This window comes from Anolis sagrei, chromosome 5 (assembly GCF_037176765.1).
Source record: "Anolis sagrei isolate rAnoSag1 chromosome 5, rAnoSag1.mat, whole genome shotgun sequence".
In the NCBI taxonomy this organism is placed as follows: domain Eukaryota; kingdom Metazoa; phylum Chordata; class Lepidosauria; order Squamata; family Dactyloidae; genus Anolis; species Anolis sagrei.
Genome location: NC_090025.1, coordinates 54,175,030 through 54,190,070, shown reverse-complemented (window position 1 = coordinate 54,190,070; position 15,041 = coordinate 54,175,030). Strand labels below are relative to the sequence as shown.

The 15,041-nt window shown below is 35.7% G+C and overlaps 1 protein-coding gene across 4 annotated transcripts in view; it reads right to left on the bottom strand.

Annotated features, from left to right (window-relative positions):
* Window positions 1-15,041, bottom strand: part of RAPGEF2 (Rap guanine nucleotide exchange factor 2) — a 189,099-nt gene that overhangs the window by 101,963 nt on the left and 72,095 nt on the right. For all 4 annotated transcript variants that reach the window (XM_060778766.2, XM_060778769.2, XM_060778768.2 and 1 more), the window contains exons 3-4: window positions 12,302-12,358; window positions 5,270-5,353 (exon numbers count right to left, since the gene is read on the bottom strand). In XM_060778766.2, coding sequence (XP_060634749.2) covers window positions 5,270-5,353; window positions 12,302-12,358 — 141 coding nt within the window. The remainder of the gene's footprint in view (window positions 1-5,269; window positions 5,354-12,301; window positions 12,359-15,041) is intronic.

The window sequence follows — 15,041 nt, the reverse complement described above, 5'->3', positions numbered from 1 at the left end:
TTGTGAAATTCTCTCTCCTTAGAGGCCAGATGTTGGTCTAATTTCAGGTCAAAGTTAAAATTTGCCTGTATCCACAAGCACATTAGGCCAAATATTTATACTTTGATTTTAGTTTGTCAGACTGCAATTTTGGCTTTGATGATGATTCTGTTGAATTCTCTTAAAACATTTTAACACTATATTACGGCCATCAGATATGAGATGGGATATAAAAGTTCTACTGCAGCACAGAGACACAGAAGAACACATTTCTGTACAATCAAAATTCCTACTGAATAATAACAAATAAAATAAAATATTAATAAATACCAGAACATTTATTATGTCAATACTTATTTGGGAGAAAATGTAGAAGCCATACTTTGGTCTGGATTAGTCTGGCAGAAGAATATATACCTTTCTGATAACTATTTGCCAACAGATTTATACACAGAGATATATATATAGCTAATAGAAGTTGATATAAGCAAATCCACTTTTTCCTGAGCTGTCTTTCTAACCTTTGCTTTTTGCAAGCCATCTGTACATGGAAAATGTAGTCATGGTCTCTAGAGTGCTGTTAATCAAACCTGCAGAACCATTTCCATGGCAGCTATCCACAGAGCTCCCAAGAGCTTAGATACAACACCATATGGTCTCTCCTGCCTACAAGATGAAACCAAGCCCTAGCCTACACATGGTACACAAACGTCTGATTATTTCTAGTCCCAAAGGCAAGATAAAGACAACATACTACATCCCAGTACTGATTTGACAATAGCATGGAGAGCCTATAATACATGCTATTTCTCGTAGGGTGGGGAGGTGCAGGTATGTTATATATTTGTGAGTTTTCAGTCTCCATACAAAAATGAATATTCTATTTGGAAGCAATGTCTTATTGGATAAAAGGCAAACTCCCTGGCTAACAAGCTTTAGGTAACTTTTACAAGCTGCCCATTGCATAATGAAGCATTTCTATGAAGACCTCTCTCTTCTGGCAGGCCTACTCAGTCAATTTTAACTCGTGAATTCTAACTTGCATTTTATTGGTGTGATCCTGTATGGATGTTGTGATATGCATTTTAATAGTGTTGTGTTTTATGTCTGTCTTTTAACCATGTTGTACCATGCCTTCTGTCACAAAGAAAAGTGGTTGTGATGGCTGTATAAACCAATCTAAAACAATTTGGACAATGTTTTTAATTAAGAGATACTTATGATTTATGTTTTAATTGATTTTATTAAGATATTATATGTTAATGTTTTTAAATGTTTTATGCTGTTGTTGGCATTAAATTGTTGCCTTTGTTAACCGTCCTTAGTCGCCTGTGGGCTGAGAGGGCTAGTATATAAATATAGTAAGTAAATAAATTAATCTATTTCTCCTGAAAACTAACCAAAATGAGGACAGAAGAAACCAAAGTTGTTTGTATTCATTCCTCTTCTCACCAAACCAGAGAATGTTTATCTCAAACTCTACTTGCCATTTCAATTTTTGTATTAAAAAACTACCTATGACCTATCAACAGGAAGCTCAGTTTTAAATTGGTCAGATTGGAAGCTGTGTTTATTCAGGATAGCATTTCAATGACTTTGAATTACATAATTTTGTACGTCAACTGATGTAATCCTCACCAGTTTATTTCACTGAGATGAAATAAAGTATGTACACCATGGTGATTGGATATAATCTTCTTGATGATAGGTGGGTGTGTGAATGTGCAGAGCATTCCCCTATCACAATGAAGAAGAAGAAAGGCTCAAGGAAAAAGCTGTTTGAAAAAAAAACGAATGATCACTACTACACAATGAAGCTGAGGCATTTATGACCTCTCCAAAAGTCCAGTCTTCAAACTGCTTCAGAGTAAATACTCCCTGGTTCCACAATACTGAACGTCTGAAAATTATGTTTACAATTTCAATTGAATATACAATTCCAACTGTAAAAATAATTTTCAGGCAACATGTATTTGTATCAGCAGAGTTTATTTGGGTTCAGATGTTTTCAATATCAGAACATGGAAAGCCAACTGAAAACAACTATCATAATGGCTTATTTATGAACACAGGTGGGCAAGGATACCTTTCATATTTAGAAACAGCAAATCTGCTAGTAGAGCTTTTATCACTTCCGTAAGACATTATTTAGTACTTTTGCTTTGTTTCATTTAAAAAATAAAAGAAAAAGCAACTGAAAAGAATATGTTGAAGTCTAGGTATAAAGTAGTTTGCATATTTTCTGCAAATAGCTGAACGTGACTAGCACTCCATCTTTTGCAACTTAAAACCTTGTTATCATTTATTGCTACCTTCCAGATCACAAACATGTAGTGGAATTACAATGATATATCACAACTGTCTCATCTTTCTTCCAAAGATGAACAGCATTTTAGCCTCACAATAACTTTGTGGTGCAAAATTAGATGAGACATCACTCTTTAACCACAACTCAGACAAGAGCAGATATTGCTCTGAATTTTCTCCGTCTGAAGCACTCTCTCCTGCCATTTCACGCCGATTCTTAAATATTAACATTTTCTTTCCTATATGTGAGAAGTCTATGAAGACAAATGTAAACCATCGGAAATCTCAGTTTTAAGTATTTTTTTCCCTAGCTGATGTGTCATCTGTTGTTTTAAGCATCTGCTCTCTTCTTGCTACTCCAGTAATGTTAATTCCTATTAATCATGTCATTTCTAAGATGTAGATTTCAAATAATTTCCTAATGGCAAAGGCAGCCCTCGGAGGCATATCAGATTTATTCTGTTTTGTCTCCAATATATGCATTGTAAGTTGTTTCTGTATGCATACTGCCTTTTGTAGATTGAGTGCAGAAGTCTAAGTCACCAAGCACTGCTACTGTGCAACCTCTTTGAATGGCAAGAACGTCTTTGAAATCTTGCACACACTTTTTGTAATAAACAAAAATCATGAAGTGAAACTAACTAACTGATGACATTCTCTGGTAAAAAGCATTTAGATATAATTCTTCTGTTTCTATCATTTCTAAACGTGCATGGTACTTCTCCTACTAGAATTGACATATATGCCATCAATTTAGTTGCTATCGTTACTGAAATCCTGATAGAATGTGTGCAGTTTCCTTGTGGTTCTAAACTACGTCTGCGCAATACCTTCCTTATAGCCTCAGGCAAGCTGGCATAAAATTGATTTAAATGCTACGAGACACCAAAAGCTAAGGCACACAGGGAAAGAATTCAAGAGAGACCTTTTCAAGGTTGACTTAAATCTGTATCAACCCCTAACGTGCCAGTATTTTTATCAGGGCTTTTTTTTCCTTTACCCCCTAATGCACAGAAACATTTAAAGACTAAATACAGATTTAAAATTCAACATTTATTTACTTAGCATGTAGACTCAGTTTCATATACTAAGTGATACATCTGGGTTTAGAAAAAGATTGTTTGAAAATGTTAGCTTTATGTCTATCTACTTGAACAAATAATATCACACTAAGAACAGGTGCGCTGAATCAGCAGGTAAACAATTAGGAAACAGAATTTTACCACTTTTATAGGTAACAAGTGCCCTCGCCAAAAACCTCTGCTATATAATATCCAGCAGGCAAAGCAGCACATCATTTCTACCTCACGTTTATATCCTTTTCACATTTTTCTTGTAATATGTACATACTTTAATAAATATCCGTACTATAGACAGAATAAGAAATCAAGTCATTTAGATTAATCAAAGTACCCTGAAGACATCTCCCTTCCTAGGATTCAATAGAGTTTCTGACAAATTCTCCAAGTGAGCTAAGTGATATCTAAGAGCTTTCAAAACTTAGGTTACATGATGTTTTTTGTGATTTATCTTCAACTTTGTAACTTTTTCTTCAGTTGTGCAAGACCTGGGCACTTTTTCATAGTAAGGCCTGTTGACTAAGATAAGAACCATATGAGGTTTAGATATGTTAACTTTCTTACTTTTTCAAACTATATATATATATATATATTTAATCCTCTGAAGATGTCAGCCACAGACAGTGAAATGGCAGGAGAGAATGGTCATAGAGCCCGGGAAACACACAACACCCCAATATGTATATTTAGTTGTTTCCGATGCTGTAACTCTGGAAACAACTAGCTTATCCAACATAAATGGGCTGGAAGAACGTTGGATAAGTGAAAATGTTGGATAATAAGGAGAGATTAAGGAAAAGCCTATTAAACTTCAATTTATGTTATGATTTTACAAACTGAGCACCAAAACATGTTTTACAACAAATCAACAGAAAAGGGTAGTTTAATACATGGTAACATTATGTAGTAATTACTGTACTTGCGAATTGAGCACCAAAACATTGCAATGTATCGAAATGGGCGGGAGGCAGACTGTGTTGCATAATACAGAATGTTGGATGAGCAAAGGTTGGATCAGCAAGACTCTACTGTAGTATGCTTTAGCACAGTTTGTGGATATGATGACACAATTATATAAAACTGGGATTACTTTGAAACAACTTTTTTTCAGGCCAGAAGAAGGTGAAGCCATGAAACTCCCAAAATTATAGGCCAGGTTTATCTAAAGTGATTAATTAATGGCATAAAATCTTATTTTATGGAATTTCTACTTGTCTATTACATAGATTTTTGTTCAATATGCAAGCCAATTTCATATCTTGATCTATGACAGAGACTCTAAAACAACTCAGCTATAAGTACTTGCTTACCACTAGAACATTGTTAAGTGTGTAAGCAGACTTAAGCATTCTACAAATAAATGCGTAAACATAACTTACTTTTTAATAACAGTGTTTTTCAGCACTAGCAAAGTAAATCCCAGCACGTTTTGGAAATCTCAGTCCATAGGCTGAGATCATGTTAAATGGCACTGTAGACAGAACCAATAGTCCCTACTAGTTTTATGATTATGAGAATCATGAGCCCTAGTTTTGGCATCTTTGATGTATATTATGATACAAGTTTATAAAATCAATCTTCATTTGGCTAGAAAATAAAATTAGCTGGCTTTTAACATGAAATTTAAAAACCCCTATTTTGTTGCAGAGAACAAAAAGGACCATTCCAAAGTGTCTGCACTCATAAAGTAGGGCAAATAGCAGGGATCACTGTCTAGTCTTCATTTGAGGAATATGCTGAAATTACTTCTAAAACCTGGTGAACAGTATGAAACATGTAAACTATATTAGGCTCCTTCTATTTTTTGTGCAGTATCAGCAACTGATATTTCATTAACTATATAACTATATAAATATATAACTCCTATTTAAATATTTAAGGTGCTATACAAGTTCCAGTCATACCTGCTCCTTGGTAAAAACATCGATTCTTTGATAAATACTGAACCAGACAGAAGGATATACCAACAGGTTCCAACATCATCAGGGCTGTAAAGAAAAATAAAAATAAAATATATTAGAATTTGAAATCCTGTTTCTTAAACCTTTTTGAATCTCATGATACAGGAAGCATATTTAACTATCTAAATTATAAAATATTAAATAAACATTTCTACCTAATTATAATTCTGAGTCATAAACAACAGGAATATATCACAACAGACTTTTTGGCCTAACCCACACAGGGTTTTGTTTTGGTTTTAAACTGACAAGACTGCAACACTGCTATTAAAATGCAAAGCTACTGACTAATTCTAAAATAACTAATGAAGTAAGCAATGACCTGGATAAATCTCCAAGACAGAGAAATTTAATGAATACAAACAATATCTCACTTTTACACTTAATAAACATGTTGACTCATGACTAAAGGCTAACTTGCATGTCCATATAAATCAACTGTTGTGTCATGACGTCAACTAAACTTGTGAATTTCTAACAGCCACAAGTCCATGTTTTTAATTTTGCTAGGAAATAAAATGCTGATAATATTCTTGTCTATAGTTCTGTTAGATAATCATTTCACAGATATTTTATGTTAAACATTGTATATCAACTGATGAACATGAATATTATAAAATAATAATAGAGCTGGAAGTCCATCTAGTCTAACCCCCTGCCATGCAGGTAAAGCACACCTAAAGTACCCCTGACAGATTTCCATCCAACCTCTGTTTAAAAGCTTTTAAGGAAGGAGCTTCCACCACACTATGAGGCAGAGAGTTCAACTGCTGAACAGCTCTAACAATCAGGAAGTTCTTTCTAATGTTCAGGTGGAATATCCTTTTCTGTAATTTGAACCAATTGCTCCATGTCCTTGTTTCCAAGGCAGCAGAAAACAAGTCTGTTCCCTCTTCCTAATGACCGCCTTTCAGATATTGATACATTGCTATTACATCGCCTCTCAACCTTCTTTCTGCAGGCTAAACATACCTAGCTCTTTAAGATGCTCCTCATAGGGCATGGTCTCCAGACCTTTGATCATTTTACTTGCCCTCCTCTGGACTCCTTCCAGCTTGTCAAAATCTCTTTTAAATTGTGATGCTCAGAACTGAACATAGTATTCCAGGTGAGGTCTAATCAAAGCAGAATAGAGAAGCACCATGTCCCTCGTTCTAGACACTATACTCCTTTTGATGCAGCCCTAAATCCCATTATCGCTGCATCACATTGTTGGCTCATGTTCAATTGTACATGAAGACTACAAGATCTTTTTCACATGGACTGTGATTGAGCCAGGCATCACCATTCTGTATCTTTGCATTTCATTTTTTTCTGACCTTATTGAAATTCGTTTTGTTAGTTTTGGTCCAGTTCTCTAATGTGTCAATCCTGATTCTATCCTCTGGAATATTAGCTATCTCTCCTAATTTGGTTTTATCTGCAAACTTGATAAGCATGCACTCTAAACCTTCATCAAAGTCATTAATAAAGATGTTAAACAGTACACAGCCTAGTTTAAAGTCCAACCAGTGAGGATAGCCAGTCCCTGAGAAAACAGGTATTAAATTTCCACTCTCCATCATCAGTCCTTTACACATCTGTTATTCTAATAAAACTCAACCTCTGTACTATTCTTGCCTCAATATCTTCTGGCATGCTTCTTCCTAAATTTATACCCACTTCCTCCAAGATCAATTTCTCTAGCAAAGCCATTTTTGCCAACCCAAGACACAACTCAAGAACATCTTAGCCTGGCCCTTTATATTTACTGCTGTTCAACAATCTCAACTCCCACTGTGAATTCCTGAAGTTCAGCCACCATTCTATTCTGCTTCATTATCTTAAAAAAAACTGGGTCAAGTCTCTGTTTTTAACTTAGCATGCTGCTGGTGCTATCAGACAATGTAATGCCTATCATATTCTAAGGAAAACTGTTAGAAATATGGTAATACTTTACATTAAAAATAGTTCTTCAATCTGAATTAGACTCAGAATCTTCTTAAGAAATCCCTCACAACTGGCAAAAGGAATCAGTTCACTGAGCTGTTCCATTTTGCATATCATTAGGAAACTTTGCATGTAATAAATGCTCCCCTCCACCACCACCCCACATACATACACATACAAAAGTAGCACATGGCAACTCCTTGTACTAGTATTCAGGTAACAATTACCAGCTGACACATACAACTTGGAAGAGCTGAAGCTTTTTCTAAAAGTTGGATCTCTCACATTTTATATATGCATAATCAACTAGCAAAATCTTGAACATGTCTGCCTAATGTCTAATGTTGGCTAGGAAGCACTCATTTAAGAGACACATTCCCAATGGAATATGTAAATAAGCAATTTTGATTTACTGCAGTGCAGACCTGGCCAGATCCCAAGGCAACTTTGCCAGCTAGGAATAATATACCTTCGAGGAGAATGAAAATGGCAACAGACTAGCCTGGCTGCAGCTTCTCTTGCATTATTAAATATTCTACTGGATGACTTTCACAAAAGCCAATAAGAGCACAATGAGAATCTAAACGCCTTTCTTGAAGCGATCTTGGCATGCTGTTTGAAATCAGAACACTGAGCTTTACTGACACTACAAAATCAGACTATTTATTTAGAAGGCTTTCAATCGTTTTCAGAGATAAGTTTTTGAAATATTTCTTCCTTTTCCTACAAGTCACAGTAGAAAGCAGGCTGAGTGCATCTCCCAAATGTATATGTATACATGCGTGCAGACATGCGCACACAAACTTCTCCTAAGTAATTACGCTTCCTTGAGAATCAAGGCTTTGTATAGCTATAACCCTTATGGCCCACCGTTCACAGCAGAACAAAAGCAGCTGTCTCCACGCCTTAGAAGCAAAGGGCACGGATTGCCTTAGGAAACTCTGTAAAAGGCATTATAAGAAAATGTGGCCTTCCCATAACCAAGTTACAGATTAAGCAGAAGAAACCTTGTCATTCTCATAGAAATTTTCAAATAAATCCATGCCTTTCTAGCTTTTTCTCAAGTGGACACCTACATTTTTATATAGTATGTTTCAAAAATGAAGCCTACTGATTCTTTAGTTCAGGCCATATTGTTTAACTGAATCTCAGGATAGCATTTATAGTGGCTGATTTTCTAGTTCTTCTTCAAAACCCTTCTATCAGTGATACCTCTAGGTATAAAGAAGAAAAATTAATGAGGAAAAATGTCTTCCCTCTTTGATTCTTCTACAAATGCCTATTTGCTTACTACCTTACTCTAAGCCCAATCTGCATACCTGCTTTTTTTAAAAGAGCACAGAGTTAGCAAAGGATATAGAATATTGCTTCTTCTTCTGCCACTATGTTTAAAAAAAAATTCAAATAATTATTATTTTCTCAGGGTTTTTAAAAATCTTCTTGTTGTTGTTTTTATCAACTAAGCTTTGGCAATGCATTATTATTCTTAAAGGTTTTATTACTAATTTGGATTTAGCATTTTTTATATTTCTTGTCATTCTTTTCCCACCTAAACTTCCTCAAAAACTTGCCAACTCCATAATCACAATAACATGAACAGAAGCATTAGATCAATAGTTCACAACCTGTGGGTCCCCAGAAATCCTAACAGCTGGTAAACTGGCTAGAATTTCTGGGAGTTGTAATCCAAAACACCTGGGGACCCACAGGTTGAGAACCATTGCATTAGATCAGTGGTTCTCAACCTGTGGGTTCCCAGGTGTTTTGGCCTACAACTCCCAGAAATCCCTGCCAGTTTACCTTCTGTTGGGATTTCTGGGAGTTAAAAGCCAAAACATCTGGGGACCCACAGGCTGAGAACCACTGCATTAGATAGATTAATGGAGGAAAGGTTTGCCAATAGTGACTAGCTGTGATTAATCACATGCATTTGGAAAACAATAGTACTAGAGAGCTTCTCATAAGTATGTTGCTATCCACTTTAGGAAGCCACATGCTGAATTGGATTGGCCTTTGTTCTGATCCCACGAAGCTACAGTATGTTTATATCTTCTGAACGTTTCTGAGGGGAAATTATTATTACTGTTATTGGGCATCAAGTCACCTTTTATGATCAAGGAGACAGCCAAGAGCCATGGTCATCAACAGCTTTGGTCAGGTCTTGGAAACCCACGATAATTTCTTTTATTGAGTGAGTCTGCCTCTTTACTGTTCTTCCACTTTCCCCTATTGTCCTCCTCCACACTTAATATAATAATCTCTTCTAATTAGTCATGTTGCATCACATATTTTAAAAATTAGTCTCCCACTTCTATCACTCTCGCAAATATTCAAATAGTCTCTTATGTACTTTGATTAGCACAAGGTTCTTTTCAATGTAATTGCCCTTACCTGTACTGCACAGTCGTTCCTTAGCTTTCCCTTCCCCCATTCCTTCACTGTCTACATTTTCTTCGATTGTATTTTTTTCTCTTTAAACATATGAATAGTATATTCCTGCCCACCAGTCACGCTCTTATTTTCAATTTTAATATACTCCAATCTCATTTCTTTTTGTTCTTTGTTAAATCCTCAAAATCTTTTGCTCTCTCACTTCCTTCTCTTCCTGATTCTTTTGGAATGCACTTCCCTGTAACATTCATGCATGTCATTGTCTTGTTTCCTTCTTCTTAAAAAAGTATATTTCAGAACTATGGTATCTCTTCTTTCACTTTTATCCTGATTAAAGACATCCCTTTGCCTTGCTGACATTTTGCTCTTTAAAAATCTCAAAAATCTCTTTCCGCCCCTTTTATTCTCATCCCTTATATGATCATATTGAGGATAAGGGTTGCCTTTTCTTTTTCTCTTCAATATTTAGTAATGTTAAGCACCTAACAAATCACGGTAATTATTCAGCAGCCATTCCCTTGCCTCCCACTTACTTTGGTTTTTAGAAAGAAGAGTCGAAGCGGTTGATTTTAAAGAATTCAGTTACAGGTCATAATTACAAAGACTTGCTGAAAGGGTACAATTATAGCACAATTCCTACCACCACTGTGGTTCCTTGGTACACAGAGAAAGTGACGGTGGTCATCCAGCCTACATTTGAGCAACTGAAAGGAACCTGCATTTATTCAGAATTATAAGCTTGCCATCATGTTGTGCTCAGAGAAAATGTGCCCTTCAATTCAACTAACTACTACCACCCTGGAATTTTTTTAACCCTGCAAAGAGATGAAGTCTCTCACAGATTAAAAGATTCTGAGGGGAGTAAAACTGGATTTCACATCTTTCAAAGCTGTTTTCTGTTTCCCTTAAAACCTTTATTGTTTAATAAATCATTGAGACTGGGAAAATGGTCTCAATGGATGTATATTCTTCAAACTGTGTGGCTATCAAGGGAGGCCCCAGGGTAAAATCTTCCTTCAATAGAAAATATTTTTATCGTGTCTTCCCATTTCGACGTCTACAAATTTTATTTTGCTAAAACTGAGTATCAGAAGTTATGGCGTTTTGATTTCTATCCAAAAACAAACTTCTAGCCAAATCCTCTGCATTTAATGAGGAGTTCCTCCAAACAAGTGTGCACAGGATTACAGCCATAATTTCTTTATATTGATATATTATGTTTTGCCTATGGGATAATGCAAGTGCTCCGACGATGACAAAAAGGAAAATAGGCCAATCAATAATATATAGCTTGATCCTGGTAGCAGCCAGTTTTGAAGAGCAAGCCTCAGGACTTACTAAAGGCAGTGAAGAAAACAAACCCTTATAAATGTTCATGGTCGAAACAAGCGTGATCACAATGCTAGATTACGTTGTTCAGCCAATCTATTTATTTACAATGTGACCCACAAAGCAATTCAACTGCCATTTAAGATTGTACAGTAGGATTAAGGCAGGATGTGGTGGTTCATATGTCACACTGTGATCTAAATCAGTTTGCACAATCATGAAATCTCTACATGAAGTTGTAAAGCCAAATGCTACAAAACTGTCAAGGAGAAAATTGGTTAGATAAACTGACATAATATTAAGTCATTTTTCCCTCCTTATCCAATATGGATTCAAAGGGCAACATTAAAATTAAAAATAATCGCAAAAAGACATCTGGGATCTGAAGTATGTGATTTCATAAACTATCATAAAGGTTCTCCACAGTATAAATATGCTAGAAGCGTACCAGCCATTTCAACTAAGATGTTTACTAAAAATGTAACCAACAGGCGTGAATCTCTATATGTGGTATAATTTAAAGACGTAGTTGTGATAGTCTGTATCAGTATGCAAAGAGATATTGTAGCACCTTTGAGACTGAGAGAAAGAAGTTCAATGGAGTAGACTTAGTCTATAAAATCCTTTGTTGTTGTTCATTCGTTCAGTCATTTCCAACTCTTCATGACTTCATGGACCAGTCCATGCCAAAGCTCCCTGTCGGTCGTCACCACCCCCAGCTCCTTCAAGCTCAATCCAGTCACTTCAAGGATACCATCCTTCCATCTTGCCCTTGGACAGCCCCTCTTCCTTTTTCCTTCCATTTTCCCCAGCATCATTGTCTTCTCTAAGCTTTCCTTTCTTCTCATGATGTGGCCAAAGTACTTCATCTTGGCCTCTACTATTCTTCCCTCCAATGAGCAGTCAAGCTTTATTTCTTGAAGTATGGACTGGTTGGATCTTCTCGCTGTCCAAGGCACTCTCAGAACTTTCCTCCAGCACCATATTTCAAAAGCATCTATCTTGCTTCGCTCAGCCTTCCCTATAAAAACCCTATAAAGCCCTATGCTACAAAAATCTCAAGGATGCTACAACATCCCTTTGCCTTTTTCTATGTAAGACTTATGACGGACTTTCCATATTAACACCTTAAGCAGAATGAATCCTAGATATAGCTACTTAGCTTATTTTGTCATTTTATGCCAATACTGGAAAACAGTGTCATTCTTGTTCTCTATTTACCCACCCCAGAATATAACTTGAGAGGACATCTTTTGTGCAAAGATCATAAAATGTAGTTCTGCTATTTTTCCTATGTCACTTCTAAAATAGAAGAGTCACACTTACTAGTATAGAACTTCATTGGCTTCATGTCTTTCATATCTCACTGTTTCACACATCATTCTGTAAAAGAAAGAAAATTATCAATTAAAAGTTTCATTTAACAGTATGTAGCAAAATTTGAAACATTTTCTGTTTCTGGTATGAAAGTGTTACTTCCTGTTTAATTGTGGAGTATTTACTTTGAAAGTAGTTGCTATACTCCAGAAACATTGTTTTTGTGGCTGCCACAAACTACGCTGAATTGGTTGAGACTCTACGAGATATTCATTGAAAAATAATAGCAAAATGTGCTGCAGGATGTTCCGCAAGTTTTTGCAGTTTAAGAAACTTTTTCCATATTTTTGGGACAGAACCAATTTGGAAATGACAACTATAATGGAGGAACAAAAATCATGTTATAGTGGAATCTAAACTATTTCGCAGTCATAATTAGACTTTAATTTCATGCAATTTTAAATATTACCCAAAATCAGTGCACTGGTATCAGTTCTCTGTCTTACAGTTATCAAATGTACTAAAGCAATGCAAACAGTATAATTAATGTCTGGGTGCACTGTGGCAATTCTTTTTTACACACAAAACAGAATGTATATGGATAAAGTGTTATGTGTAACACTAATTATAATCAATTTTAGGTAACTGAAAATATTAGTCTACTCACAAAAAGTTATTTTTATTATAATTGTAACAAAGATTTCAGTGCCTCTCATCACCTCTGAGAACTGATTGTAATTGTAATTATTTCTAATCAATAAAATACTTTATCAAAAGTTAGGAAAAACTAATTGGTAAATAAACAGAAAGAATGATAAACTTCCTGGTTTACTGCAGTAGTTAAAGCCAGTTACAGAGGCAAGAGATTTGGTCTCATCCCACAAATTATAACTATCATAAAATAAAATCAAATAAAATAAGATATACAAAATGCTCAAATGATTTCTGACTACAGACATAAGTTTCAAATTGATATCAACAGAGAAGCATATGACAATGATTCTGTGGCCAGAGCAGGACCTGAATGAGTCAGACTCAACACCTGGTTGATCTGAAGTTGCCAGAAAATCTACCTGGAAGGCCTTCCCAAAACAATGAAACCTTAAGGCAAGTGGTCCAGTTTTTCAAAACCTACAAAATAAACCGTCCCAATAAGACATGTATCAATAATACCAAAACAAATATCTGTTGAAGAAAAAGCCCTTCCAGTTGTTTGAAGAGAGAGGCCATAGAAAAAGGCGGGGGGGGGGGGGGGGTGAAAGTCATGATAAAGCAAATATTTTTCTCGCTTTTTTAAAGGAAAGAAATAGGAAAAACGGACAAGAACACAATAGTATACAATAGTAATAATATTTCAAAAATGCAGGGAGAAGAATCTACACAGTGGGAAGAGTCCAAAAAGTGTTACTTTGTCAACAGATAGAAAGAAAACGGGGGTGACAGTAGCTTGGCAAGCTGGGATGCCCAATACACAGGAGTTTGGAGTGCCCTGCCAAGCTCAGTTTTAGAAGGCTCAGCTATTCACAGACATAAAATCCATGAGTGTGAAACACAGAGACCACAAAGAAGAATAATTATGTGACTCAATTAATAGCACCAAATTCTGACAAATTTATGCAATCCTAGTTCGAAAATAGAAAGGGTAATTGGAGGACAAGAATAAAGAGATATGACAGGTTTACTTAACCGTCTCTTATTCATATTTTACTGAAATGCATGCTTCCCTTTCAGTTCCAAGCAGACACTTACATTCCTTGGGGCTCTCCTACTGCAAAGAAAAGTCTTTCAAGTCACCTGAGAGCTCCAAATCATATATTAACACTGGGAAAGTTAATACATTTACTTACTATTCCAGAGCAGGCAAAGAACGGATAGTTAAAAAGATTCATCAGAAGATTAACAAGCAGGTTTTAGCTTTTGGGATTTGCAAGAAAAATGGAAGATTCCCCATTGTCACTTCTATCAGAAGCTTCAGCTCTAAGAAGCATTTTTATGCCATACGATTTGCTTTGACTTTTCCTATGAGTTGCAGCTCATATGATCAGGCTATTAAAAATCTAAAACTATAAGGTCATTAGAAAAAGAGGACAAACTCTACCTGCACTCCTAATATGCATTTTTCAGCAACCAAGGTTACAGGGATCATTTCAGGAAGAAAGGGATACAAATATCAGAAGATGGGGGGGGGGGGAAGAAATGTGTACTCGTTGGGCTAAATAACACTGCGAGTCCCAAATAAAGCAAACCCATTAAATCAGTGGGACTTATGTAAGGGTTGACATCTGTCCCATTCATTCTTTCACCTAAATGAAACTAAAATTTTGGTTTTGCCCAGTTAATAGCCCTGACTTGTCTCATCTTTCAAAAGCCATGCTTTTTCTGCAAAATAAATCAAATCAAATGAAACACATCATTTAGAAAGCAGATTTTTTGAAAGAGTCAAATTATTTTCCCTAAGCCTGGGGAAATGACTATAAATGACTATATAGTTTCACCCTATAGATCCTACCCAAATACACTAAAGAATAGATCCTTTCAGATCTTGGAAGGGTCAGACATGATTAGTATTTGCATGCAAGACCACCAATGAATATTAGGTGATGTGAGCTCTATTTCAGATTAAGGAACTGTCAAAACTACCTCTAAGTATTAATTGCCTAAGAAAACCACATGAAATTCAGCCGACGGGTAACTTAAAGGCTAAACACTCAGACATGGAAATACTGAATAGTTGGAATCCACCTGTATA